Source organism: Hippocampus bargibanti, linkage group LG05 (genome assembly GCF_051943395.1).
Source record: "Hippocampus bargibanti isolate YZ-2025 linkage group LG05, ASM5194339v1, whole genome shotgun sequence".
Lineage (NCBI taxonomy): Eukaryota > Metazoa > Chordata > Actinopteri > Syngnathiformes > Syngnathidae > Hippocampus > Hippocampus bargibanti.
In genome coordinates this window covers 9,786,857-9,813,787 of record NC_142738.1, presented here as the reverse complement: position 1 = coordinate 9,813,787, position 26,931 = coordinate 9,786,857, and the positions used below count along the sequence as shown (strand labels likewise).

At 39.4% G+C, this 26,931-nt stretch overlaps 2 protein-coding genes and 1 long non-coding RNA gene across 4 annotated transcripts in view; all 3 read right to left on the bottom strand.

Moving 5' to 3' along the window:
- The window catches only part of LOC148897840 (uncharacterized), a 40,823-nt gene extending 40,212 nt beyond the window's left edge, over positions 1 to 611 (bottom strand). The window contains exon 1 of the long non-coding RNA XR_016114967.1: positions 508 to 611. This is a non-coding gene — a long non-coding RNA (uncharacterized LOC148897840). The remainder of the gene's footprint in view (positions 1 to 507) is intronic.
- Positions 612 to 4,255: 3,644 nt separating this feature from the next.
- Positions 4,256 to 11,808, bottom strand: morf4l1 (mortality factor 4 like 1). The gene is made up of 12 exons (XM_088997087.1): positions 11,674 to 11,808; positions 11,144 to 11,190; positions 11,005 to 11,072; positions 10,840 to 10,926; positions 9,544 to 9,621; positions 9,429 to 9,454; positions 8,791 to 8,882; positions 8,580 to 8,681; positions 7,244 to 7,332; positions 6,980 to 7,152; positions 4,666 to 4,750; positions 4,256 to 4,584 (listed from the first exon to the last, which is right to left on the bottom strand). The coding sequence occupies exons 1-12, from the start codon at positions 11,711 to 11,713 to the stop codon at positions 4,500 to 4,502; spliced, it is 972 nt and encodes a 323-aa protein (XP_088853213.1). The 5' UTR covers positions 11,714 to 11,808; the 3' UTR covers positions 4,256 to 4,499.
- A 658-nt stretch (positions 11,809 to 12,466) lies between these two features.
- Positions 12,467 to 26,395, bottom strand: pias1b (protein inhibitor of activated STAT, 1b). 2 transcript variants are annotated; one of them, XM_088996891.1, is made up of 14 exons: positions 26,351 to 26,395; positions 24,429 to 24,849; positions 24,267 to 24,351; positions 24,103 to 24,150; positions 22,268 to 22,358; positions 22,036 to 22,170; positions 21,832 to 21,937; positions 20,858 to 20,931; positions 20,585 to 20,745; positions 17,845 to 17,978; positions 16,552 to 16,729; positions 15,992 to 16,131; positions 14,680 to 14,717; positions 12,467 to 14,596 (listed from the first exon to the last, which is right to left on the bottom strand). In XM_088996891.1, the coding sequence occupies exons 1-14, from the start codon at positions 26,393 to 26,395 to the stop codon at positions 14,270 to 14,272; spliced, it is 1,983 nt and encodes a 660-aa protein (XP_088853017.1). In that variant the 3' UTR covers positions 12,467 to 14,269. The 2 variants fall into 2 exon arrangements, with proteins under 2 accessions (XP_088853017.1, XP_088853018.1); XM_088996892.1 differs by lacking the exon at positions 26,351 to 26,395 and adding an exon at positions 26,069 to 26,283.
- Positions 26,396 to 26,931: the final 536 nt, after the last annotated feature.

The window sequence follows — 26,931 nt, the reverse complement described above, 5'->3', positions numbered from 1 at the left end:
TTTAACCCACCTTTGTAGTTATTATGAGTGTGCCACAATGCAACTGCATATCATTGCTAACTCCAGCCATAATTATTATGATAAGGCTTAACTAGATACTAGTGCAGCGTGTTCTACCGGAAACAAATTCCTTGTGTGTTCTACATACTTGGCAATAAAGATGATTCTGATTCTGATAATAAGAGTGTTTCATCTCTTATCACAGTTACCGTTTTAGTGGTCAAGCCTTAACCACATTTAATACAAAAGTGAATGAAGTACTGTATATTGATGAGAGTTGAGGGGTTTTGTGTAGTGATTTGCATCTATTTTATGGCGTTCTCGTCCCAAGAAACGATATTGACGCCAGGCGAGGGATTTAATGTATGATTTGCCGCCATCATGTGGAATCAATAAGCTATTAGAAATCTTTTTTTTTTTCTCGGGGCATCAACTACTCCGATATTCGCTCGGTTCAAACAATTGTGTTGTTGAGCATAGTGAGCATAGAAAAAATATCACACCAACCTTGCTTTTTTCAGTTTTTTGTCGGTACGACAAAAGGTACATTTGTGAGGACTGAAGAGTAGTTCATGTACGCCGGTCACCATTATGCATTTTTTCCCGGCGCCTCCCAATGACGTCACCACAAACTAGGCATAACAAACAGAGACCAGATTATCGATGAAAAAGTTTCTTCAGCCGTCATCTGTACATCTTTGAGACCAGAGTACTTGAAACGCTCAACCATAAATCTAATCTTGGACGTGACACTAACAATGCCATTGTTCTCCATTTATTGTTGTCATTAAATGACAGCAACAAACAGACAAGAATAGTTTGATTTACGAGCCGATTCATCTATCAAAATAAATAAATAGAAGAACGCAAGGTGGTAAAACCATTTTCCCCCAATCGCTGGACAGTCACCAATAGTCTCAATTAAATATATTGTTGTAGTCATAGTAGTAGCATCAGCCCTTCCAGATTTCCTAATCTCAAACACACATTAACAACTCAGTGTGGCCGTAATATCTGTTTTATTCTAGCATGTGGCACGAGAGAGAAGCAGCAGACGCAAACCCACAAAACACGTGATGTCAAAGCTAATTGAGAAAAGGCCTCGAACGGCGACCGAAATGCTTTCACAAATTAGCCTCCAGGCGAGCAAGATCCTGGGCTCCGAAAGCCCTTCGATACTGCACCACTTGCATTGGAAACAGATGGATCAAACAGCTCTTTTTTGGACTGAACTGTTATTGGAAAGACTTTCAGCGAGAACTGCCAACGCTGGCCGCCATTCTGCAAAACAAATAGACACAGATGTAGTTTTCCATTTTACAGGCTGTTTATGCTGTGCAAATTCCTTCCCCCAGAAGAGCGGGATATGTTCTTTCATGTTTTAGTGGCTCCGACTGACCGCAACCCTTTGTGGAGAGTGTACTTTTCCACTACTAATGAATATGCAGTCACACAAAGCTCTGGCAGCCATGTACGGCTAAGACTGGCTGCCCAATATCTAATTAGTCCACCACTAACTCCCAGTCTGGGGAAACATTCAGTACCACATTAAACGCTGGCGGTTTTTCGCCTCAAAAAGAGCGCAGATGGATTTGCTGTTGAGGAATCATATGAGGCACAAATCGCCTCCATCAGTCAGTTTAAGTGACAACATTTTGAGGCTGCGGTTGTCACTGATCCCCGTAGTCGAATTGAGGCAGCTTGGGGGGAGCCGAGGATTGGATGACAGTTTTATGTGTTGCAACAAAGCTTTTGTGGTTGGCGTGCACGCATGTGGATCTCCACAAAAACATCGATATTTTGACAACAGCGGAATTTAGTCGTGAAAACGCTTTGTGCAATCCTGACATCTAGCGGCTGCTTAGCTCACAACACCCCTTTAGCTACGACAGTGCGTGTGAATGGATGGTCTATCTATATGTGCCCTGTGATTGACTGGCAATCAGTTCAGGGTGTTGCTCGCCCATCGCCTTTACGACCTTTGTAACTGCTTTATTTCCTGTATATGACAGGGGTCTGTCTTAATCGCTTTGTTACAGCTTCAGCTGTAGTTAAAACACAATCCTGTATAAATCAATATCTATTGTATTTATTGTATTGTATTGTATTGTATTGTCCCAAACCAGCTGGATCACTTTAACAAAATGAATGTGTCCAAATGACCTCGAAAAGCCGCAACCAAATCAACCAAATAAATTCAAGAAGGGATGAGAAAGTAATTGACATGTGGAGTCTATGCAAGGTTACCAAGTGAATGTAACACTGTAAGACTCAAGTGAATCACGATGAAATATATTATGCACAAAGGGAAAAATATGGAGGATCTCTCTCGGAGTGGCGAGGGAAGAGGCATTACTGCCTGTGACTGCAAAGTGACCTAGAGAGTTTTGAAAGGCGCTTAGAAAATAAATGTATTATTATTATAAAGTGGCAACTGATACTAGAGGACACGAAACTTTTTGGAAAAATTACCTCATGCAAACAGTTAACATAGTCTGGGGCTACTTTGGCACTTCGGGGCCTTCCTGACTTGCCGTGATTGATGTAACCATAAAATCTGCTCTTTACTACATAATCTTGCGGGAATAATTTGGCCAAGCACATTTGGGTTCGCATCACAACAAAACACATTAACAAGTGAAATGTTCAATGGTTTAAAAAAATAAACATTGACTGGTATCACTGAAGCCCAGACTTCAGATTTAAAGGACAACCGACGTGTCCGGACAAGTTGTGTCCATAATTTGTAAAATGGCTTCAAATGACTTCTCCTGAGCGTATTTTATAAAGATTCCACCGCATGTAGCTATATTTTAAGTTTTAAGACTTGCGTTGAATATTCCGGAAGTCTTGTTTTTGAGTTGGTGACGAGTCCGTGACGTCACTGAAGGAACGCCCATGACCGAAAAAAGGACACATTGTAGCAGTCTTTCCATCACGTCAATATATATTCCTGTACTTGTTTGGTCTGAAAACGTCATGTTGCACCAAAAAAGAGCCAGAAGAGGGCGACCAAGCTCCATGTAAGGAATTTATCAGCCTGTGGAAATGGGCTGATTAATTCCTCACATGGAGCTTGGTCGCTATTTTCAGCCTCTTTTTTTGGTGATCCATTTCCCCCCAATGTTGCCTCAAAATGGCACGGAATAACTTCTTTAATCAATTGCAAACATGTATGCTTTCTTCTTCAGAACTATTTGAATCATATTCATAACTGGATGTGTAACAAGAAAGCATATTGTCCGAATCTGAAGCCATTGTTTTGATTCTCCAGCAATGCAAGACGTCTTGGCATGACATCACAAACTGGGGGTGGGACTTTCTGAAAATGCCCAATTCGCAGCTCAATTTTTTTTGCAGATTTTGGACACTTTAAGTCATTTTTATTGGTGTTTTGCATTTGAATAAAAAGATCATACTGCGTGTTTTGGGTATTTTAGATGCTATGAAACGTTTTTCTGATGTCATTTAGGAAACAAAAAAGTGACGTTGGTTGCCCTTTAAATGCTGTGGAGTAACCATTTTCAACTGCTAATTATCAACCACTGATCAATCAAAGCAACCCTCATATGAATGTAGATTCTTAAGAGTCCAAGAGCAAGTACTTCAAATGACGATGATAACCATACTGAATTAATGGTTTAACTTTGCAAAAGAGAGAAGCAGTCTCCTGCAAGTCAGTTTTGGTGATCTACATCTGGCATACAAAGAAAAAAAAAAGGGTGCATGTTACATGTGGTTTTTGTTTCGCCCAATAAGGGAAATGGTATTAAGTCACTCCATCCCTCCAACAATGCTTCAGCCATTTTTGGCACTGAAGAAACCACAAATCAGTCTAAAAACAAACACTGGCCATCTTTTTTTTATAAATCACATCACTACAATTGAGGAAAAGGTTAGTGTCTGCAAAAACCTCTTTGAGTCTGATATTTCTTTCCGCAGCTTCTCATCACATCTGCTGGCAACAACAGTAAACTGAGACACGGTTAATGCAAACCATCAGAGATCAATCGAAATTCGGATTAGGATTATCGCATTGAGGCTATTTTTCAAGTTGGAGGAATCATCAGTTGATTGCTAGATCAGGAGCTGTTTGTGTAACATTTTGCTTTTCCGTCGGAGTTCCACATAGACCACAATTGCGAAATACATTCTGTTTTTTCTCATTTTCATTTACGCATTACAGCCAAAAACAAGCTTGGATTCTGAGAAAATCTTTCATGGATGTCCAATAGAGCAAAGTGTAGACAAGTGATGAAATTACGTATTTTTATTAGAAAAAGATGACTGGATGTGGAAAAAAATTAACAAAAGGTGAAATGTTGAAGTTCCTTGTCAAAAGACGGGTCATCGAAACTAATGTGTAGTATTAAAAAAAAAAACAAAAAACATACCAATACAAGAAGAGCGTACTTAGCAGCTTTCCGAATGAAAGAAACTTGACGAGTTAGTCCAAGACTTCCTTGATGATCCATCATAACCTCTACTAATCACAAAGTTCAAACGGCTTTACGGTGGTACTCCGGTGGGGCCACCTCATAGTCGCTGGCGCTGAAGAGCGTCGCAGAGTTCTTGACGAGGTACCTGCAACGAAGAGACAAGCGGTGTCGCAGCGCTGCTGTATGATGAGATTAAAAAAAATAATAAGTGAGGACGGATACTCACTTGAGGAAGTCTTGCAGGTAAGTGAGCAGCAGTGCCAGGCTCTTCTCATCCAGGGGAGTGTAAGCCAGCATGGCTCCGATTCGCACTTTGCAAGACCAAAGGGAAAGATATTACCAACAAGCGCCTCATATAGCATCAAAAATACTGATGGAAATAGTTCCTGCACATTCCAAAAAGTGCCCTCTTGTACAGTCCTTCAACTTGAAATAGTTTGAACGCACACACACAAATCCCACGAGGTTGTCCATTGGACAGACAATAAATGTTCCCAAATAGACCTGACACAAACCTGGTGAGTTTACCGTTTAGAGGCTTCCAGCGAGTAGTTTAAAGGATAACAGACGCCTTTGGACAAGTTGTGTCCATAATTTGTAAAATGGCTTCAAATGACTTCTACTGAGCGTATTTTACAAAGATTCTACGGCATATTGCTATATTTTACGTTTTAAGACTCGCGCTGAATATTCAGGAAGTCTTGTTTTGAGTTGATGACGATGCCTGACGTGACGTCACGTATGGAACGCCCCTGACCGAGAAAGTGACACACAATGCATTGTGGGTACTTTGTTTGGTCTGAAAACTTCGTGTTAGAAGGAAAACACATAAATAACGCGATGGTGAATCGTTGTGTGTTCAGCAAGACTACTATTTGATACTAGTTGACACAAATTCCCAGCAGACAAATCAGCCCATTTCCAACAGAGCTTGGGCGCCATCTTGTGCATTTTCTGGGACGCTACATTGGAGTCCTGACACCTCAAAATGAGACGGAAGGACTTCTTTAATCGATTGCAAACATTTATGCTTTCCTCTTCAGAACTATTTGAATCATATTCATAACTGGATGAGTAACAAGAAAGCATCTTCTCCGAATCTGAAGCCATTTTGATTCTCGAGCAAGGCAAGTAGTCCTGGCGTGACGTCACAAACAAGGGGGCGGGACCGTCTGAAACTGAAACTTTCTGAGGTCATTTTGAAGAAGTTTTGGGACATTTTAACTCATTTTTATTGGGGTTTTGCATTTGTTTAAAAATATCAGCCTGCGTGTTTTGGGTATTTTAGATGCTATAAAACGTTTTTTCTGATGTCAGGAAACAAAAAAAAAAAAAAAAAAAAAAAAGGTGTCGGTTGTCCTTTAACTGTTTCAACGAGACTCATTAAATTTCTACAATACAGTAATCCCTTGCTATTTCACGGTTCGATTATCGCGGCCCTTGCTGCATTGCTGATTTTTTTCGAACCTAAAAAAAAAAAGGCAGCAAATGGCAGAAAGTCACGACAGTACAGTACTGTAAAACAACAGCGGTTTCCAGAGAGCAGAATACAGCATTCATTTGATTTATTGTTGTTATTTTTTAATGTATTCATCCTTTTTGAGGCATTACTGTACTGTTATATGCATAAAACCAAACATTAGTTCATTAATCAAAAACATCACTTTCATTTAGCCACACCTGACAATGAGTTCATGATTAATGTAAACCAAATTTTTATTACTTTGCTTACTGTACATTAATCGTCTTGACTTTGTTTACATTCATGTGATGGCGCACTGTCAATTCAGGTTTTTCTTTTTTTTTATTTGTTTTTGTGCTGACTTGGGTCAAAGCTGATTGACCGAGAGACGACAGTACTGGACACCATTCAACCGATGTGAATGCTTATACCTTCTCCTGTTCTCGCATCGCGTTAGTTCACGTTACACACTGTACATACTCTCGTATTTTCATTCGTACTTAATACGCCCCCCCCGACAATGGCTTCTAAACGCCCCAGGCCTTCAAAATCATCCAGCAAACCCAAAAAGAAGAGGAAAATGATGACAGTGAGTGAAAAAGTAAAATGACAAACTGAGGGAAGGCGAAAGTTATGCCACAGTTGCACGCCATTAAAACGTCAATGAATCTATGGTGCGTTACATCAAGAAAGAAGAGTAGTGTACCTGTAAATACTATACTGCATATACTGTACGGTGATTGTGGACTGTTTACTTTTGTACTACAAACATTTACTGTGCTTCTTTATGCATGTGGCCTTATAAATATTTTTTGTACTCACACATGTAAATTTACCAATCCATGTAGGGTTCGCAACATTATGTTTTTTTGTCTATCGCTAGTTAACTGCGATAAATGAGGGATTACTGTATATGACAACTCCTAAATTGATTTAGACAGTAACACATATTTAAATTTCTCCACTGTGAGACTAATAAAGGCACATCCAATCCCATCCAATATTCCTGTTAACTTTTCTATCTTAGTTGACTAGCAGATAATAACAAAATGAGTTAATGTTGTGTAAGACGGTTTACCAAAGAGCCGTAAGAGGTGGGGGGCACCATAGATCTGCGACATGGACGTATCTGGGTGGTTGGCCAAGATGTCTGCGTACTGCGGCCTCTCAAATTTGTATAGCAGCTGCGTGCCCAGCATGACATTGAAATATTCCCTCACGCCGGCAACCACTTCGCTCACCGCAAACTCCCTGCGGGGACCGAGATCAAAGAACCTTTCGTCTCCAGACAGCACTTCAGAAAATGAGTAAACGATCTGGGAAGATTCGAAACGGATGTTACTTGCTGTCTGAGGTCCCTCTCGATTTTTTGTAGTTTGCATAATCTTCAAGGACGGCATCGACGTTCTTCTTAGCGGGCAGATGGAAGAGCTGGAGACAGAACATAAATGCGAGATGGTCACACTGGATGGAAAGGACATTAGGACCACAACACACTGGGCGATGAGTCCAAAACCCACTGAAGTAAACATTCAAAATGGCAGGCCAAAAAAAAAAAACAACGAAACAACATAAAACAAAACAACAACAAAAAACAGATAGTAAAAATGTCAAAAAATTACACAACACAAAGACACAAAATAACACACTCACAGTATGAAATAGTTTACATTTGCAATGTTTCTGTAGTTTTTTTATGGCAGCCATTTTGAAAGTTCAAGTTCATAATAATAATAATAATAATAATAATAATAATAATAATAATAATAATGATAATGTCTGTGTAAGCTCACAGTCGTACAGGAGTGGTCCGTCAGCGAACTGTTCGCTGACGAAACCTCTTGGATAGGAGGCGAAACGTCCGAAACCTTCAAATTTGTACAGATGACGGCTGAAGAAACCTTCTCATCGATAATGATAATGATAATAATAATAATAATAATACATTTCATTTATAAGCGCCTTTCGAAACTCTCAAGGACACTTAACAGTTTTTCCGCGGGTGAGCTGCGCTTTTTGACAATGATTGAAGTGGCAACGCGGGAAAAACAAACAACCATAACATTCATATCTATTGAACTGGACAATGTTACCGGGTGAAGTGAATTAAAGTCCTCAGAAAAAGGTGATTGACCTTTTCAGACTTGGGGTCATAACAGGCATTTGAGCTCAAATGCCGATCAAAAATAGAAATTTCTTTAGTTTCTTTGCGACAAGGAGAATCATTTGATATGCATTTTAACACAATCGGGTTGTTTCGAGTCAAAAATGGCAATATAGAATTTTTTTATCCAGTAACTGTAAGATGTCCTTGAGAGTTTTGAAAGGTGCTTAGAAATCAAATGTATTATTATTATCATTATTATTATTCTTCTTATTATTATTATTATGAGACTTCAAAACACTTTCAACTCTTCTAATCTTAATCATGTGACTTGTGACGCTTAGAAATTAAATGTATTATTATTATCATCATCATTATTCTCATTATTATTATTATTTAACCTAATTTGACCATCAGAAGTGTATGAGGCCTCAAAGCGTTGGTGCCCAGAAAGAACACCAGGGGTCGCTGTTTTTCCATTGCGTAGACTAGAGTCACTGACTGCAAATCAGTTCAGTTCAGTTTTTCCCGCCCAGCAACCCAAAGATACGAAAAAATAAACACACCAGCTAACCTGTTTTTGTCGCGTAATCAGATCCCAGTCATCGACAAGCCAAGGTTTCAGTTCCTCAGGAATTTTGACTTTGACTTCCACTCTGTTTATAAAGGTCTCCTCCTGCTCCAACAAGATGAAGTTACACGATGTTACACGAGACAACCAACGCGGCTCAAACAGTACAATGTGCTGGAACTTCCTTCAACAGATAGGAGGGCAGCAAACCTACACTTTCAACGGTGGGGTCAACACGAGCCCTCTTCTTTCGCGGAGGGTGGGTGGGGTCACTTCCTGAACTTGGACCTTCTCCTGGGCCAGGAGCTAAAACAAACATGTAAATTTGCCTTCCATAATATCACATATTAAATTGTGGAATAACTGTTTTTGATTTGATGCAGCTAACCTAAATGCAATTATAATTTCAATAATATTAACATATTAACTCATTCACTGCCAGACAAGCTTTTTTTCTGAATTTTCAATGCATGGTGAAATCTATAATGCACACACTTTTGGGGGTCAATCTTAAATTCAAAACATGAAAATATCTCAAAAACGTGCAAGGATCAAAGAGACATTTTCAGTGGGTTTCAAAAATACATAAAGTCATCAGATAAAATTTGCAATTGACCAGTGTAATTTGTCAGTGTTTCTTTTTTTGTTTTGCTGTTTTTTTACATTTCTTATATCCTACCTTGCCTATCCTACAAATATTTATAAAAGAGATTCAATGTCATAACTGAGCGACTGAATAACTTTTGAAAAGTATTTTTATGATAGTCTACATTCAGATACCAACTAGAAATACTGGAACAAGCAACATGACATGATTGATTCCAACAAACATCACCAAAGGTACATACATACTTTTTTGTTTGTTCTTTTTGGTTTTCCTGCAAAAGGACAAAAAAAATACAAGTGTAAATCATGATCGGGCAATGCAAAGCATAAGAGCCAATAAGTTTTGGAATGTTGCACTCACACGTCGTTTTTCTGTGAAGTTGCGGGTATCTTCTTACTCGGTGCAGCACCCCTCATTCTTCCTTCAACATAATGGTCTCTGTGGGAGGAAATGAAGAGACAAAAAAGAGCAAAGTGTATCATTTTTCTATCGCTTGAACCACACACAAAGGAGACGGATAAAATTATAAACGGTTCCAAATAGCGCTCAGTGTTAGCATAAAATGTCCTGGCTTCTACTGTAAAGCAAGAACAGGAATATTTTAGCTGTCGACTCCCATTTAACAAAAACTTAAAGGACAACCGACGTCTCCGGACAAGTTGTGTCCATAATTTGTAAAATGGCTTCAAATGACTTCTACTGAGCGTATTTTAATAAGATTCCACAGCATATAGCTATATTTTACGTTTTATGACTCGCTCTGAATATTCAGGAAGTCTTGTTTTTGAGTTGGTGACGAGTCCGTACGTGACATCATGAAAGGACCGCCCCCTGAACGTAAAAAAGACGCATTGTAGCGTCCTTCCATCACGTCAATGTATTTTGCTGTACATGTTTGGTCTGAGAACCGTGTTGCACCCAAAAGCCGCCAGAGGAGGGAGTCCAAGCTCCATATAAGGAATTTATCAGCCTGTGGAAGCGGAGGTGGCCACTGGAGGTCACCATTTTGTGCCTCTTTTCTGATGATCCATTGTTGCCCCAATGTTGCCTCAAAATGGCATGGAATAAATTATTTAATCGATTGCAAACATGTATGCTTTCCTCTTCAGAACTATTTGAATCATATTCATCACTGGATGTGTAACAAGAAAGCATATTCTCCGCATCTGAAGCCATTGTTTGGATTCTCCAGCAATGCAAGACGTATTGACGTGACGTCACGAACTGGGGGCGGGACTTTCTGAAAACGCCCAATTCGCAGCTCATTTTTTTGCAGATTTTGGACACTTTAAGTCATTTTTATTGGTGTTTTGCATTTGCCTAAAAATATCATAATGTGTGTTTTGGGTATTTTAGATGCTATCAAACGTTTTTCTGATGTCAGTTAAAAAACAAAAAAGTGACGTCGGTTGTCCTTTAAATGTGATTGGTTGATTTTGAAACAGCCATATAACATTGGGCACACACATATGCATCAAAATTATTTTAATTCCCCTTTCAAACAACTGCGTTGGACATGTCTTAGGTCACATTACTAAATTATTTATGTTGGCCTCATTATGTCACAAAAATCTTGTCATTTGAACATAAATTTATTTTTAACCACCAATGTGCTTTTTGAATGTATTAAAAGTGAAAAATGTTGAAAGCACATACTGGTTGGCCTTCTGAAGCTCTTTCTGTTTCTGCAGATTGCTGTCCACATACTTCAGTACTCTACTCTCAGGAACCCATTCGTCCCAACTAGAGGGAGAGAGAGAACAAATAAGACAACGAGGCTTTTACGACGACAAAAATACAAACGGGAATCGGTTTCCTTACTTTTTATTCCAGCCGCTATAATGAATGAAGTACTTGATTTGTTTCTCCTTGACGTTTATCTTAACACACTGCAGAGAGACATTTTTGTTACACTTTGAATAGGAGGCATTCAAGAAGGAAAAGTACTGTGGAAACGTACCTTAGCTTCGTAGAGCAATGGCCCATGAAAACACAGCACTCTTTCACCTGGAAAACACATTTCACACACACATACTGGTCGCAAATCCCTTCAAGTAGATTATATTTACTTTAAACAAACAAAACGTATTACATTTTGAGAGGGGAGACAAGCGCACAAAAGACGCAATGGACAATAAAGTGCTTGCACAGTAATAGTTGCGCACACGTCAACCAACCTCGACTATTTAGCCAAGCTCAGCTAGCAGTTATTTCAGAAAAGCCTGCAGAGGCATGGGGTCGAAACATTGCCGATGAAAAACTTTTTTTCAATTGATAAATACGTTGGTTTGGACGCTATAGTTTTATAATTTAATACAAATTAAAATAATATGGGGAATAAAGACATGAAATGCGTGCGCTCTGTGCATAGGAACAACAATGAGGGCTAACAGCGATGGAGATGTTAGCTAATGTCTGAGCTCCAATCCATCCACTCGGACGTTAATGATAACCGTGGTTCAATTACGATACAAGCGAGGAGTGTGATACCTTCTTGAAATTTAGGTTTCGGGTCCTGTTTCGGCGCCATTCACGGATTAAACGATCAAAATAGGGGAAAAATCGCCAGCTCCCATTCCAATCTGAAACGGTGCCGCTCACTTATAGACGTCATCACCGATGCTGTGACGTCATTAAACGCGACCACGCATAGCGCGACAATGATTAATTACATACAGTACAATGGATGTTTTTGTCTGTGTGGCCTGAGCTAAATTCTATTTGGTTATGGAATATTAGTGTTTACATTTGATCTATTTTAAACATGAACCAGGAAATTTTGGTGTGTTTTTTTTTTGTTAAAATAGATGTTTCGTTAGAGGAACTGAACAATTAACATTGAATGTATCTCAATTTACAAATTGACTTATTGTGAAATGCCGGCCTGTTAAATTTCACAAAAATCTGATATACTCGTAGGAACCCACAATTTATTTTGTTGTGTAAATGATAGCTGTGTTATTGTGCCTGCTGCCATCAACCGAAAGAGCAATGAATTGTTCTGTAGCTCACAATAGAGCACGTTAGAACGCTGCCATAAATAAATGCCATATGCCTATCATTCATGACCATTTTGGGAACAATTTGAGTGAAACCAGATCTTTTACCAGAGCACCTTAGATGGAATACTGACAATGATAATGATTTTAGGTGTTGCATTGAAACATTGAAACCATCTTTTACCCAATGTTTGGAAATGCCTGTCAGTTTTAACAATTACTTGTACATGTGATTCCCATTCGACCCACCCCACCCCACTAAAATAAATGATCAATCAGACAGCCACATTTTCCTGTTTAATTCTTATAAATATCAAACAGCACAGTAGACCTCTTAGCGGATCAAAACGCTCAAAAGCCTCTATTGAGAGCTATTGACATCATCTGATAGGTAAAATGGACAGAGAAACTGAAAATGTTACAATGCATGTCAAGCAACAATGACCGTTTTTAAATAGCATTAATTATATCATTATAAAAGAAATATTACATACAATGACAGAAATGCATAGCCACCAATCAAACAAATGCTAAAAAGATATAATAAATAATAGAAATTGTAAGCATAAGTTGAGGGGAAAGAAATCTGTTTGTGTTGACTGGAATAGTTGAGTGACAACGGGGTGTGAAGATGATGTCCCAAAGTTTCTTGAACGGTGACAAAAGAAAGCAGAAAATAATTTATGGCCTCTAGAAGAGAATGAAAAGCCATTTAATTGGTGAGCGTTGAGATAATTTTCATTTTCAGAGACAATAACTGCTTTCAGAGTGGCTGCTACGGGTTAATGCCTCACTTCTGTATAGCCTAAAAGGAGAAAGCAAGTGCTAAAAAAAAAAAAAACACACACATCACGTCTATTTGTTGAATTAAATCTCAAAGTGGAACGAAGAGCAAGTCTTTACCACTTTGCTGACACCGATCAAATGGAAAATGAATGTGGAGCAGCAAGGCGGAAGAAAACATATCCATTTTCCACCCGCTTACCGGATCAAAACCATCCATTCACACACTAAGGAAGAATTTCCCTACAATACTCATTATATATTCTTAGCTTCAATTCATGACGGATAAAAATCTACTTGATCTTACTGAAAATGACAAGCGAGAGCAAAGTACCGTATTTTCCGGTGAATAAGGTGCACCCAAAAGCCGTGATTTTCTTCAAAAGATGACCCTGTGCCTTATATATGAAGTCATATTGAGCCACAACAGGTCCATTTTCCTTAGTAGAAGTAGTGCGTAACCCCAGCCTCTACTGTAGCGCCTTATAAAGTGGTATGCTTTATATTTGTTTTTTTAAAATCTATTTATATATATTTGGCAAACTGTTTTCATCCATTGAAGTTGCAGCCTATACTCCATTGCGCCTTATATATGGAGAAAGTTTGAGAATACATCATTCATTGCAGGGTGTGCCTTATACTCCGGTGCACCTTATACACCGGAAAATACGGTAATAATATAGGACCTGTTTATGTATTTTGAGTGCCAACAGTCCGAGACAAAGGGAATGCTTTTTAAAAAAAACATAACAGTCTACATCAAACATAACTTATATTATAAATAAGTCCTTAAAATAACATGACCATTGCATGAATGTCTACAGTGATGGCAGAACACTCTTTTTTTTACAGAAACTGTGCGATTGAGGAAAAAAACTTCTCCTTTTTCCCTCATTTGCTGTGACTTTCCTTTGTGAACAGCGGCAAAAATGCCCATTTTCTTTTGATGCTAAATATCATGTTCCATCAGGTCTCCCCACACCAGGGTCCTGTGCACACAATCTAATCCACTAATGCCATTGACATGGAATATTGAAAACAAAACTGTAAAAACCAAGTACAAAAAGTACAATATAATCAAAAGACCACATGAAGAGGTGTGGAAAAAGTCTTCAGTATTCAAAGAAAATATTGAACTGAAGCTATCCACTGGACAGGAAATGTCCTAAGTTTATATACACCATAAGTAAATTGAAAATAGATTTTCCTCTCTGTACATAGTACTGTATACTTTCAGCTCTCCGTATTTACAAAGATCTTCTTGTCTCAATGTCTCCCTTGTGCATCAGTTTTATTCTGAGGATCTAATCCAGAGAGATGACGTCAGATATGGAGCCATAAATAGCTGCCGCCGCCTCCACCGTAGACCTCGACAATCCCGAAATGGCGTGGCTGTCCCTGTCGCGTTCTCGGTCTTTGTCCCGCAGACTGCTGGAAGAAACCAAACTGCTGGTGCTGCCGCTGTTGCTGCCTCCGTTGGTGGCTGCCAGGGTGCTGCTGCCCGGCGTGCCCGGTGGTTCCCGCATCATGTGGGTCGCGCCGTACGGCAAGTAGCGGTTGAGGAGGAGGTCCGAATCTTCTGACGCAGAGGCCGATGCGGCCGCCGCGGCGGCCATCACCATGTTGTAATGCTGAAAGAGAAAAGGAGGAGAATAGAATGGAGGGCGGCTGCAGCGAGTGTGAGGAGCTTCGCACGCGGTCGCCGTGGGTGTACCTGATTGTCGCCTTGGAGGAAGGAGAAGAAATTTAGATCTGAAAAAAAATAAGAAGAACTGCATTAAAAAAGGCAGCACAATACAACTTTCAGGCAACTTTTAAATCCCAAAAGCTAAAATTTTGAATTGACTAAAAATCTATTTTGGTCAGTTGTTTGGCTTTGTTGATTTACCGTATTTTCTGGAATGTAAGGCGCACCTTTAACGAATGACATACTTAATAAAAATGTCCATATATAAGGTGCACCGCATTATAGGTGGCAGCTTCAACGAATGACATATTTAAAAACATTTTTCATACATAAGGTGAACCGCATTATAAGGGGCACCTTCTATGAATGACTTTTTAAAACGTTTTCCATATATAAGGCGCACTGGATTATGAGGTGCATGGTCAGTTTTTGAAAAAAAAAAACTTTTAGGTGGGCCTTATAGTGCAGAAAATACGGCAATTTAACCACTTTTAGAGAGTAGAGATAAGTTAAAAGCTATTATTTTGAATTGAATAAAAAAAACTCTATTTTGGTTGGTTGTTTGGCTTTGTTGATTTAACTCCTTCACTGCCAGACATGCAAAAATGTGTCCATTCCAGCAGTTATTGTGGCTTCTATGCTCCTTATAATAATGCGGTGCACCCTAAATATGGAAAAAATAAATTGAAATAGGCCGTTCATTGAAGGTGTGGTTTATACTCAGTCGTGTGAACTTACCAGTGATTGCAGAACAGTACATTTAGAAAGTAAAATCAGTCTCAATTTTAAAGAACTATTAATTCATTCACGGCCAGACATGCACTCTTGTCTCTACTCTTGTGCCAGGGTTTTTGTCATTGTCACTCTAATTCCAGGACCCACAGAATATTGAGTTTTAGAACTACATAAACATTCAATACAGCGTTAGAATCTTTAGACTCTCTTCTTTCATCAGAAATAAAATGTTAATTCTTAAAGTATATGGGCCTGAAGTTATATGAGCTTGAAATGAAGGTGACTGTCCAAAATACAATACATACATGTTGTTTTATATAGCGCTTTAAAAACAGCTGAAGCCGGAACAAAGTGCTAACATGAAAAAAGGGAAATGTTGCCCCTTGTGGAAAAGAAAAAAAAACATCGCCAGAGGCCATGGCCAGCGCTTTATCGGCACCCAGGCACAAATTCGGGAATGGCGCTCTATGTCATATTTTCAATTCCCGAATAATTTTGTGAATGGCGTTGAATGAGTTAATCGCAAACAATTCCAGCGCAGATTATTTACAGCAAAACAAGTGTGTAAACAAATAGAATTTTGAAAACGAGCGCCAGGGCCTACCTGGCAAGTCACTAGCTGAGTGATAGAAGTGGCGGTAGTCCTGAATAAGCGGTGGCGGCGGAGGAATGTAGCTGGTCTCTAAAGGGGGCATGCTGGGAGCTCTTGTCACCGGTGACGTTTGGTTGTGAAGGTTCAGCACTCTGCGAGGAAAAATGTTGCATCATGTCACAAGTTGGTGCAACACAGCCGATGAAAAGCTTTAAAGCATGGGTGTCAAACTCATTTTTTTGCCGCGGGCTACATTGTAGTTACAGTTTATTCTCAGGGGCCGTTATGAATATGGAGAAGCCATTAGAATGTTGAATTCCCTCCATATATTACATACAGAGCGCATGACAAATTAATAAATAACTAGTCTTCAAATTTGAAGTAAAAAATAATGACCTATTGCAGTTTACATGGGACAATTTGAAATTTCGGTTCGGACTTTAGCAAGCATCATGGAATTTCACAAATTTAATTTGCTTTCGCGGGCCGAATAAAATGATGCGACGGGCAAGATTCGGGCCCTGGGCCTTGACTTTGACATCATTGCTTTAAGCGGAGCTTGCATGACTGACCCCTTTGTTGGAGGCGGAGAGATGGGCGACAATGACGGACAAGCCCTTTTCGGAGGGGGCTCGTCATCCAGCTCGTCTTCCGACGAGCTATCCAGTGTCAGGTCGATCACATCAACTTTTTTACTCTTCTCATTGGCCGACCCACATTTCTGCTCATGGCTTTCTGTTTTTGGCACGTCTGCACACAGAGAGATGGAAACGTCACACAGATTGCACTCGTGTGGGGGTTCCTCAAGACTTATTTAATTCCATTTGCAGTGTCTGAAACTCATAACAAGAAGTTAGTGGACACCTGGGCAGACAACTCTGAAAAGTTGCCGGCCCGGCCATAAAGTTGCCTGCCCGATTTTTCACAACTTAAAACACATAAAGACCAAAAAAATTACAGTTTTTTTTTAAATTAAGGACGCACCAACCACAAATGCGCCCTTGCCTAATTTATGGTAAATATACCATGTTGAAGATTCTGCTCCAGCTGTCGCTTATCGTCATGGTGTACAATGCAACACTTGCGTTGTGTTGTCTGCTAAAAGCAACGTGAACTCCACTTTCTCAGCGGCTTTCAAAACTCTGAAGTACACTTTTCAGTCAAGGTGTAGTCCGAAGCAGGCTTCTGATTGGCTGCCGGTGCTGAGTATGCAAATTGCCACACGAACGTTCGAAGACGCGAAAAAATATTACACATAATGTTTGTTAAATCCTCTCGCAAATTGCCAAATGAACGTTCGTTTGGCAATTTGCATACTCGGCACCGGCAGCCAATCAGAAGCATGCTTGGGACTACACCCTGAGTGAAAAGTGTACTTCCAAGTTTTGAAACCCGCTGAGAAAGTGGAGTCCACCTGGGTCGTAGCATTTTGTTTGTGACTTTTGCTTTATTGACTAAAACAAATGTTTGATTTGAAAAAACAAAACAAAAACAAAAAAAACTTTTTTTCTTGAAGAGGTTGTCGGCCATCTGGGCCGAGACGTTTTGAAAGTTGTATGCCCGACGTAAAAATTGTACACCCCGGGCCACCGGGCAGACGCTATTTCAAACACTGCCATTTGAAATGGCGGTGAAGACCGCAACGTTTGAGGTTGTCTAAAATTGCATCTGATTTAAAGACCCAAATAAAACCGCAAGGGTCCACTATCCTGAATATCCTGAAAGAATGTTTAGTTTGATATTTGCCACTATTAATAACCATAAAATCTTTATAATGCAGAAAAAATGTTGACTTTATACTGCTTGGTTTAATACATTTTTGCTACACAAAACAAAGGTTGGAAACCTTGGTAGTACGTACGCACCGTTGTTCACTCCGTAGTAAGTGGCAGACACCTCCTGCACTTGTTTTTTTGACCTCATGGGCGCCCAACTTCCATCCTCTTTGAACTGAATTTCATCACAGTCAGAACAGCTGTTCAGGATTTCCATAAACAACCTGTAAAAAAAGTAAGAGTAAGATGCTTAAAAAAACACATTTTCAGCATGATAATTGCTCAAATTACCAATAAGTTTATTAACACAAAACATATAATAACAATAATATTATTATTAATAATAATAATAATAATAATAATAATAATAATAATAATAATAATAATAATAATAATAATAATAATAATAAAAACAAAGCACACAACAATAAATTGGTTTATTGGTTTGGCTTGGAGGATTTGCTTCATTTCCTATCATACCAAAGAAAGCGTTATTTTTGTCCCATCATGAACCGGAATCAACTTCCATCAAGAGAAAAGAATAGAATAGGTTTCTTCAGACATCATCTGTACTTCTTTAAAGGTGGCGGACATTTTGCAGCGAAGTTGGGCTGGTCACTGGCTCTATATATATCCCTAATGAACAGAGGTGGCCATGCCAGACCTGTGCTTTGATAAGTCTCGGCTCTAAGGTTGGCGGAGCAGCAGTCGACTATTCCCTGAAGCTAATCTGATTACTCTTCTTTTGTCCTGAACAAATTACTTAGTACTTCTTTTCTTTTGTTCGGAACAAAAGAAGTAATCAGATTAGCTTCAGGGAGTAGTCAGTCTACTGCTCCCCGAACCTGAGAGCACAGACTTATCAAAGCAGCGGTCTGGCACCGCCACCTCTGTCCATTAGGGATATATCTGTAGGGTCAGAGTTACCAGCACAACTTTAGTTCTCAGACGAAGCTCTTCGGATTAGGAGCGCAACGTCCGACACCTTCAAAGAAGTACTGATGACGGCTGAAGAAACCTTTTCATCGATGGATCACTACTGTACGACTGTGAGCCTACACAAACGAAAAGAAAAGAATGTTTTCTTTGGCGTCCTTTATGAAAAAAAAACATCATTCTCCAGTCAAAACAAAGTCACAAATAAATAGACGTTTGAAATATTTTTAATTCAACATGAAAAAAAATGTTTTCAAACAGCATGGCTGAGCCACTCCATAAATAAACGGAAAAGTATCTCTGTGGCCCCTCAAACTGTCTTATGCTCGACCTGATATAGAAGAGGTCAATATTTTCCAACATGTCAATAAATCACTGCTTTTGCAATGTGGACATTTTTGGCACAATTGACTCCCTGAATGTCCAAGAGGCCTTTCCGGTCATATGAATAACGATGTGAAAAGATTCCACTGATGGAATGTGTTTCTTAGCAGGGATTCAACTCGCTTGTAACTTTTTGAATCAAGTTTTACAAGGGGAGCCACTAAATATAGCGTACACAATTTGGAAGTGATAAAGCCACAGATTTATTTGCATTCAAGTTGTAATCCGATTTATGATTTCCTGACTTTTGCCTAAGCCGAACTTGTTTGGTAGAATTTTCAGAGAGCTGTCATGTTGAGTGAAGGCTTAAAGGACAACCGACGTCTCCGGACGAGTTGTGTCCATAATTTGTAAAATGGCTTCATATGACTTCTACTGAGCGTATTTTACAAAAATTCCACCGCATATAGCTATATTTTACGTTTTAAGACTCGCGCTGAATATTCAGGGAGTCTTGTTTTCGAGTTGGTGACGATTCGTGATAACGTCACGTCACGGAGGGAACGTCCCTGACCGAGAAAGCGACACTGAAAACTTCGTGTTGATGGCGTAATTAGAAGGAAACACATAAATAACGCGATGGTGAATCGTTGTGTGTTGCACCAAGACGACTATTTGATATTCGCTGACACAAATTCCCAGCAGACAAATCAGCCCATTTCTAACAGAGCTTGGGCGCCATCTTCTGCAATTTCTGGGATGCTACATCAGTCCTGATGCCTCAAAATGACCCGGAAGAACTTCTTTAATCGATTGCAAACATTTATGCTTTCCTCTTCAGAACAATTTGAATCATATTCATAACTGGATGAGTAACAAGAAAGCATCTTCTCCAAATCTGATGCCATTGTTTTGATCCTAGAGCAAGGCAAGACGTCTTGGCGTGACGTCACGAAATGGGGGCGGGACTTTCTGAAAATGCCCAATTTGCAGCTCATTTTTTTGCAGTTTTAGCAAACTGTCATTTTTATTGGTGTTTTGCATTTGACTAAAAATATCAGCCGGCGTGTTTTGGGGATTTTAGATGCTATAAAACGTTTTTCTGATGTCAGTTAGGAAACAAAAAAAAAATGGTGTCAGTTGTCCTTTAAAAGATGCCTTAGTTTGTTAACAAATCTAACGGAAGATAAATATCATTTCATGGTATTTTGGGTGTAAACATTATCTCTATCAAACTCATTTTCTCGCTTTCTTCTCAGGGGCCGTTATGAATGTGGGAAAGCCATTACAATGTTTAATACCCTGCCACATATTACATAAGATCGAACAACAAATTGATGAATAACTAGTTTTCAAATTTGAAGTGAAAAATAATGACTGTTATTGTGGTTCACATGGGACGATTTGAACATTTGGTTCAGACTTCAGCAAGCATCATGGAATTTCATGGAATGGAAGTCAGAAGCCACAAAAAAACTGGCACAACAATTAGAAGTAAAAGCTAATGGTTTAATTGCCTCGCATTAGTCGTCAATACATCGAGTTAGATAACCGTGAATAAGGTGCTCACCCATCAATAATGAGGTGCTCATACGGCGCCTTCTTGTCACACACCGGACATACCCACGTGGGCTTCTTCTCATTCATTTGGATATAAAGCGTAGCATCAAAGCACTGGAGGTGGGAGCATGTCAACGCTCGGCATGCGATTGTCAGCCTCATCTTTCCCAACTTAGGAAGAAGAAAAAAAAACGTACACACATCAAAATAGATTATATTGTATACTTGTCAGTGATATGGGATTGTGTATTGGAAGCATGAAAATAGACGCAGTTCAACATACAGGACACAGAAGAGACACTCGTAGACTGGTGGTGGCAATCTCGCTCTCCGGGTCAGCTGTCAATTTCTCTTTGACTGCGAGGAAAATCAGAAAAGTGAAAAGAAGAACAGAGCGACAAAAGCATGAAGATGCTATTTATTAGCTTTGTATTAGCTTTTATTAGTCTTGCAGAACAGACATTTACATTTCACAGCAGCAAAGTTATGAAAGTAAAAGGAAAGGAAAGAAAGAAGTAGAAAAACTGAATACAGGAGCTGCTGTAAAGGAAGTCACTCTCTATATAATATGTATCGATATATACAGTAATCCCTCATTTATCAGGGTTAATGCGGACTGAGACCACCCACGCTAGACGAAAAATTGTGCTGTAGCGAACCCTCCATGTATTACTAAATTTACAAGTGTATGCATACAAAAAAATATTTGGAAGGCCAAATTTAGTGGAACACTGCACAGGACATGCATAAAAAGAGCACAGTAGGTGTTTGTAGTACAGTACAAAACTATAATGCAATAAAGTAAACAGTCCACGATACATATAACATACAATATATACAGTATAATATTTACAGGTACAGTACACTACGAGTCTTTCTTGATGTAACGCACCATAGATTCATTGGCGTTCTAATATAAGCTGCCATTTTCCACTTTCCGCAATGCATCGAACCGCGAAGTAGCAAGGATCTATCTATCTATCTATCTATCTATCTATCTATCTATCTATCTATCTATCTATCTATCTATCTATCTATCTATCTATCTATCTATCTATCTAGCTAGCTAGCTAGCTAGCTAGCTAGCTAGCTAGCTATATATTTACATCGTCGCATGAATCCAAATCTAGTTTGAATAGTTTGAAACTGTTCCTTTATTTTTATACAACTATCAAAAGATAAAATTGGTATGCTTTCATTTTCTTTTGGGAAATCAATTCAAAATGTGAAAACGTTTGGTTGGTCAAATAAACTTACTCAAAGCTCTTGAGTGGTCTGGGTTTCTGATTCCTCTGGCTCGTAGTCGTTGTAACAACACAGCGGATGACTGCTGCATTACCAAATAAACAGCCATGGAAAAACTCTAGAAAGAGACATGAAGAAAAAAAGGAGTCATGCACAGGTGACTCGCAGCTTCCTCAAAACACCTGTTTCACCAAAAAATTCCAGTGTCTTTCTTACCCTCCCAATTTCTGAAGTCCACGATACAACAATTGTGTTGGGAACTGTAGTGGACAGTCGCACAAGGGAGGTGATGTTTATGGGGCGACTGGGTCTTTTTGGTTCAACTCCGTTTTTAGTGGGGGGGAGATACCCCTGCACAACAACAAAAAATATATGTTTTTTGACACTTTTCAGTTTGACTAACACTTGAATAAACGACACCGTGTGTGAATGGAGAGTTTGAACTCACGGGGAGATTGCACGGCTTTCCATTCACCTTCACACACAGATTAGGAGGGAAATGATCTTCCTGGGGACAACTTGTCTCAGACAGACAAAATCTAGAAGACAACAACAACAACAAAAAAGGAAGCTACAGAGCAATGCTGTTGAATTGTTTTCTTTACAAGGGCCATGAAAGAATCGCGGATGACATGGTCTTTCACTTCGCGTTATTTATGTAGTTTTCCTTCAAATCTCGCCATCAACACAAAGTTTTCAAACCAAACAAAGTACCCAAAATGCATTGTGTGTTGCTTTCTCGGTCATGGGCGTTCCCTCCGTGACGTCACGTAGGGGATCGTCATCAACTTGAAAACAAGACTTCCTGAATATTCAGTGCGAGTCTTAAAACGTAAAATAAAGCTATATGCGGTGGAATCTTGGTAAAATGCACTCAGTGGAAGTCATTTGAAGTGATTTTACAAATTATGGACACAACTCGTCGGATCTCCTTTAAAATGAGGCTAAAAACACCATCCAAATTTTGACCAATGTCAAAGATAGACTTGTGAAAAAAGACCTCTATTTCAACTACTCAATCATGAAAATATCATGTTTGCTACTATTTTAGGAAAACAAAACAGAAGTATTTTACAATCAAACAAACATTTAATAATCAATCTTGTTTGAAAAGTACAATGAATTCTAAGACATTGTCACTTCAAATATGCACATCTAACCTACATTCCGATGGGATTACAAAAATAGCTATCAACAAATTCAAATTACAAACCACCGTCATTTTCACCTTTTCTTGACCGCAGTATAACTCCAGGAAATACTTGCGAGTATTCCTCGCCAAAACGACTGTTGTTTTCTTTTAGATTCCACACTTTTAGTTGCTTTTTCTCCGGCAGATGCCATTACAAGACAATGATAACACGCATGTGCAATTCATTGAAAAGAAGCTAACAGCCGGCACTGTGACAATCGCCTGTTCTAAATCTAAAAACCGTACATAGCGATCTTGTGTTTGGAATGAACGTTGGGTATTTACTATTTGGATGATTTTTGACTTATTGTTTTCATTGGAAACCGTAATTGTCAATAATAAACCGTAACCAGGAATGGGATAATGAAAACCGTACTCATTATGGAAAATATCTCATCTGAAATCATTTTTCTGCTGACAGTGTAACTGAAATGCACACTCTTTCGGAGCAAATAAATACTATTTATTTTATATAAAACCAAAAATTTCAGCACAAATTAACTACTTGAATGACAGATCCAAGCCGTTATTGTTTACTGGAAACTACATGTTTGTGCACAGCTTTTTATTCTGTAGGCGAGAGTTCCACATCATTCTTTCCTCATAGCAGCAAAAGACAAGCGCTTTTTTGTGTGACTACCTTGTCCTCACTTTCGTTTTAGCTATTCACCTCCAGATATGTGCAAAATTGTGTCCACTCCAGTGCCAGGGTTTTTGTCATTGTCACTTGAATTCCAGGACCCACAGAATATTGAGTTTTAGGTTGTCATCAAATGATGAGTATAGTTTTTGCTTTTTTGAATGTTGCTGTGCCGATGACCATTTTGTGTTTGGGAGCCTTTGACTGAGCGAGTTGCTTGTTCTGTAGCCACAAAGGGACATATGGCTACTTGTGCCGGTTCCAAGCCCGGATAAATACAGAGGGTTGTGACAGGAATCCAACGTAAAAGCTTGGCCAAAACAAACATGCAGATCAATGCTCTAAAGATGGAGGACACTGATTTGCTGTGGCGACCCCTTGTAGGGGAAAGCCGAAAGGAAAAGAAGAAGTACTCATTATGGCAAAACCGGAGTAGTTGGCAGGTTTGTACCTTAATTGGACTTGTACAGCAAAGTCACATTTGGTCCCCGATATGTCCCTGAAGGCAAAAAGAGAAAACATCAAATGTTAAGGTTTTTTTCTCCCCTGTTCTGCCCTCATTTCATCGTGTCACTGATTGACAGTATTAACAAGAGCAAGAAGGGTGTTGCTTACATGGAACTGCTGATCTGTTGAACTTGTAGCGGCGTTAAAGCAAAGGCATAACACGCTTCCTGGAAACGCTGACTGTTGTCCGAAGCTACAATCAACAAAAGTGACAAAAGTTGACGCAGTGGAAATCTATAGACATCACTGATGTCAAATCATAAAACTCACACAGACTGGTCGGCTTAATGAGCTCGTCGAGCATGTCGTAGAACGGCAATCTCTGCAGTTTGACATCTGGGTGAACGGGGTGGAGGGCGGAGGGCAGGTGAGGCAGACCGAGCTCATGCTTAGGCCCGAGCAGTGAAACAGGCAACAGCGGCGAGGGGGAACCGTGGCTGTCAAAGAGGCCCGCGGGGAGGCTGGAGGCGGAATGGACGCCGGGCAGCGCCAGGTCCACTGGCGAAACCATTTTTGTGGGGAATCTCCGTCTGTAGAGCTCTTTAATCTTCATTTGCATGGCAGGGCTGCAACCAGCCTTTACTAAGTGCAGCGCTTTGGTCAAAAGTTCGTGTTTGCGCCCGTGCTTATTCCGTCCAGCAAAACCCAACAAGACTTGCAGCTCTGAAACTCGAAGGCTCATTACCATTTGCTGCGAGGGGGCAAAGGAAGTCAGGTTAGTGAACACATTGCCAAGGAGAAATAGATACTACATTAAAATCTGTAATATTCCCGTCACAACTCTTAGATTGAATTAAAAAAAACTGTCTTTTTATACGAATGTCAGAGTGAAAGCCTCACTTTCCAGGCTTTTGAATGTTCACACTAGAACACAGCGTTCTGAAGCGACAAAACTAGAAAGTGGTGGTTTCTTTTTGAAAATCAGAATCGACTTCACTTTGAAACTTAGCTTGTCGCCGACGCACGCACATTTTGAGCTTGACATATCTGATCCACTGGTGAAAGGACACTTTCATTCCCTCATTTTTCATCTCAAACTGTTTTAAACAACCAAGTGTATGAGAGAAAAGAGGTAAGGATTGCCCAACTTGCTGAGATTTATGTTATGTATTGCGTTTATTATGCTATTTTATGTTAACTGTTTTGTTAAGTGCTTTGTTAGAGCTGCAATGAAAGCTCTATCAATATAAATCAGGACGTATTGCACTTTCTCGAAGCTTCTATTAAGCATCAACACATGTAAATACCTATCTATTTTGTTTACCAACAACAACATCCGTGACACTCTGACGAAGGTGGAAGTATACGCCGAAACATGTCAGGTAATTGAACATCTAAAATACACTGTCTGTAACAAAAGAATCTGTTTTAAGTAAGATATCAAGTAGACCGGATAAACGTAATACAAATATAACAAACTCTGGAACATGTAGCCACAACACATCCGAAATCTGTGATTTAAACCGAGCTGTCAAATCTGCAATTTAAAGACACATCGATGATCAAACACACTGAGAAATTTGCAAAAGTAAAAATATGCAGCAAGAGACAGTAATGTGCCAGGAGAATACGTTTATAACATAGAAGCTAGCTAGGCTAACTAGCCGACTGATGTCGAGGAAGGAAAACATCAACTTTGTCTTAAATTGAAGTACCCAAAACAGTTCCTCGTCTTCTTCTTTTCAGTTCTGCTACCCAATACAATTTAAATGGCAATGCTTTCCCGTTATTAAATCACACAAATTGCACAGAAACAATGCTACCTAAGGCGAAGTGCAGCTGGCTTTCCAAGGAATAGACAGAGCCCGTTGGAATAACAACATAGCAATGTGGCTGCTGATCTTCAAGAAATGTCAGTGGGGTCTGGCTGTCGTGCGTCTGTTTTGAAGGCGTTTGAGTTATTGTGTTACCGTTTTCAGATTTGAAGCGGGATCTGCCTGCAATCTGCACGAGAACAGCACGCCACAAGATGACTAACGGATTGTCGGCAACAATAACAAAGCTAATGCTAGCAGGCTAGTCAGCCAGCTAACAGTTTATTTGTTGTCTGTCCTCTTCCTGTGCACGCACGGGGATTGATCAAATCGCTGTTGGCTATTTGATCGTCGACTGATGGTGTTTCCGTTGTTTGAAATTCAAACATGACAGTGCGAAGCGCCTATTTGTCAACCGAGTGGAGGGGCTCGCTTTACCTTCAGTTCCGTACTCTCCGCCATCTTGTGACATTGTGTGCGCATGCGCAATAGCAGTCGTCGGGGGATGTGTCACTTCCTCATATTAGACGACAGGGGGCGTAGTTGCTCCATTTATACACCGCACATTCCAGATTGTTGGCGTGAGTGTACCTCAAAACGTACACTTCAGTACTGTATTAAATTTACTGGCGTTTTGTAAAAAAAAAACGTGACAATAAAATGGTGAACCCATCATGAAATTAAAAAGTTTATCGGGTAACAAAATTTAAGTTCGTAGATGCAGTAAAAGAATAAAGTAATTTCAACGAATCAGCCACAGTAAAAATATCCTGCGACTGTAAAGTGTCCTTCAGAGTTTTGAAAGCCGCTTATATTATTATTATTATTATTATTATTATTATTATTATTATTATTATTATTATTCCAATACATTTAAATATCCGTCTTTTTCAACTCTACTGTGTATCTAACAATACTACATTCTGCCCATGTGGATTGACCCATCATGAGCAAGTTAATCTCATTATTTTACTCAAATGAAAACATTTGGCAAAGGTACCGAGTTGAATTCCAGCTCG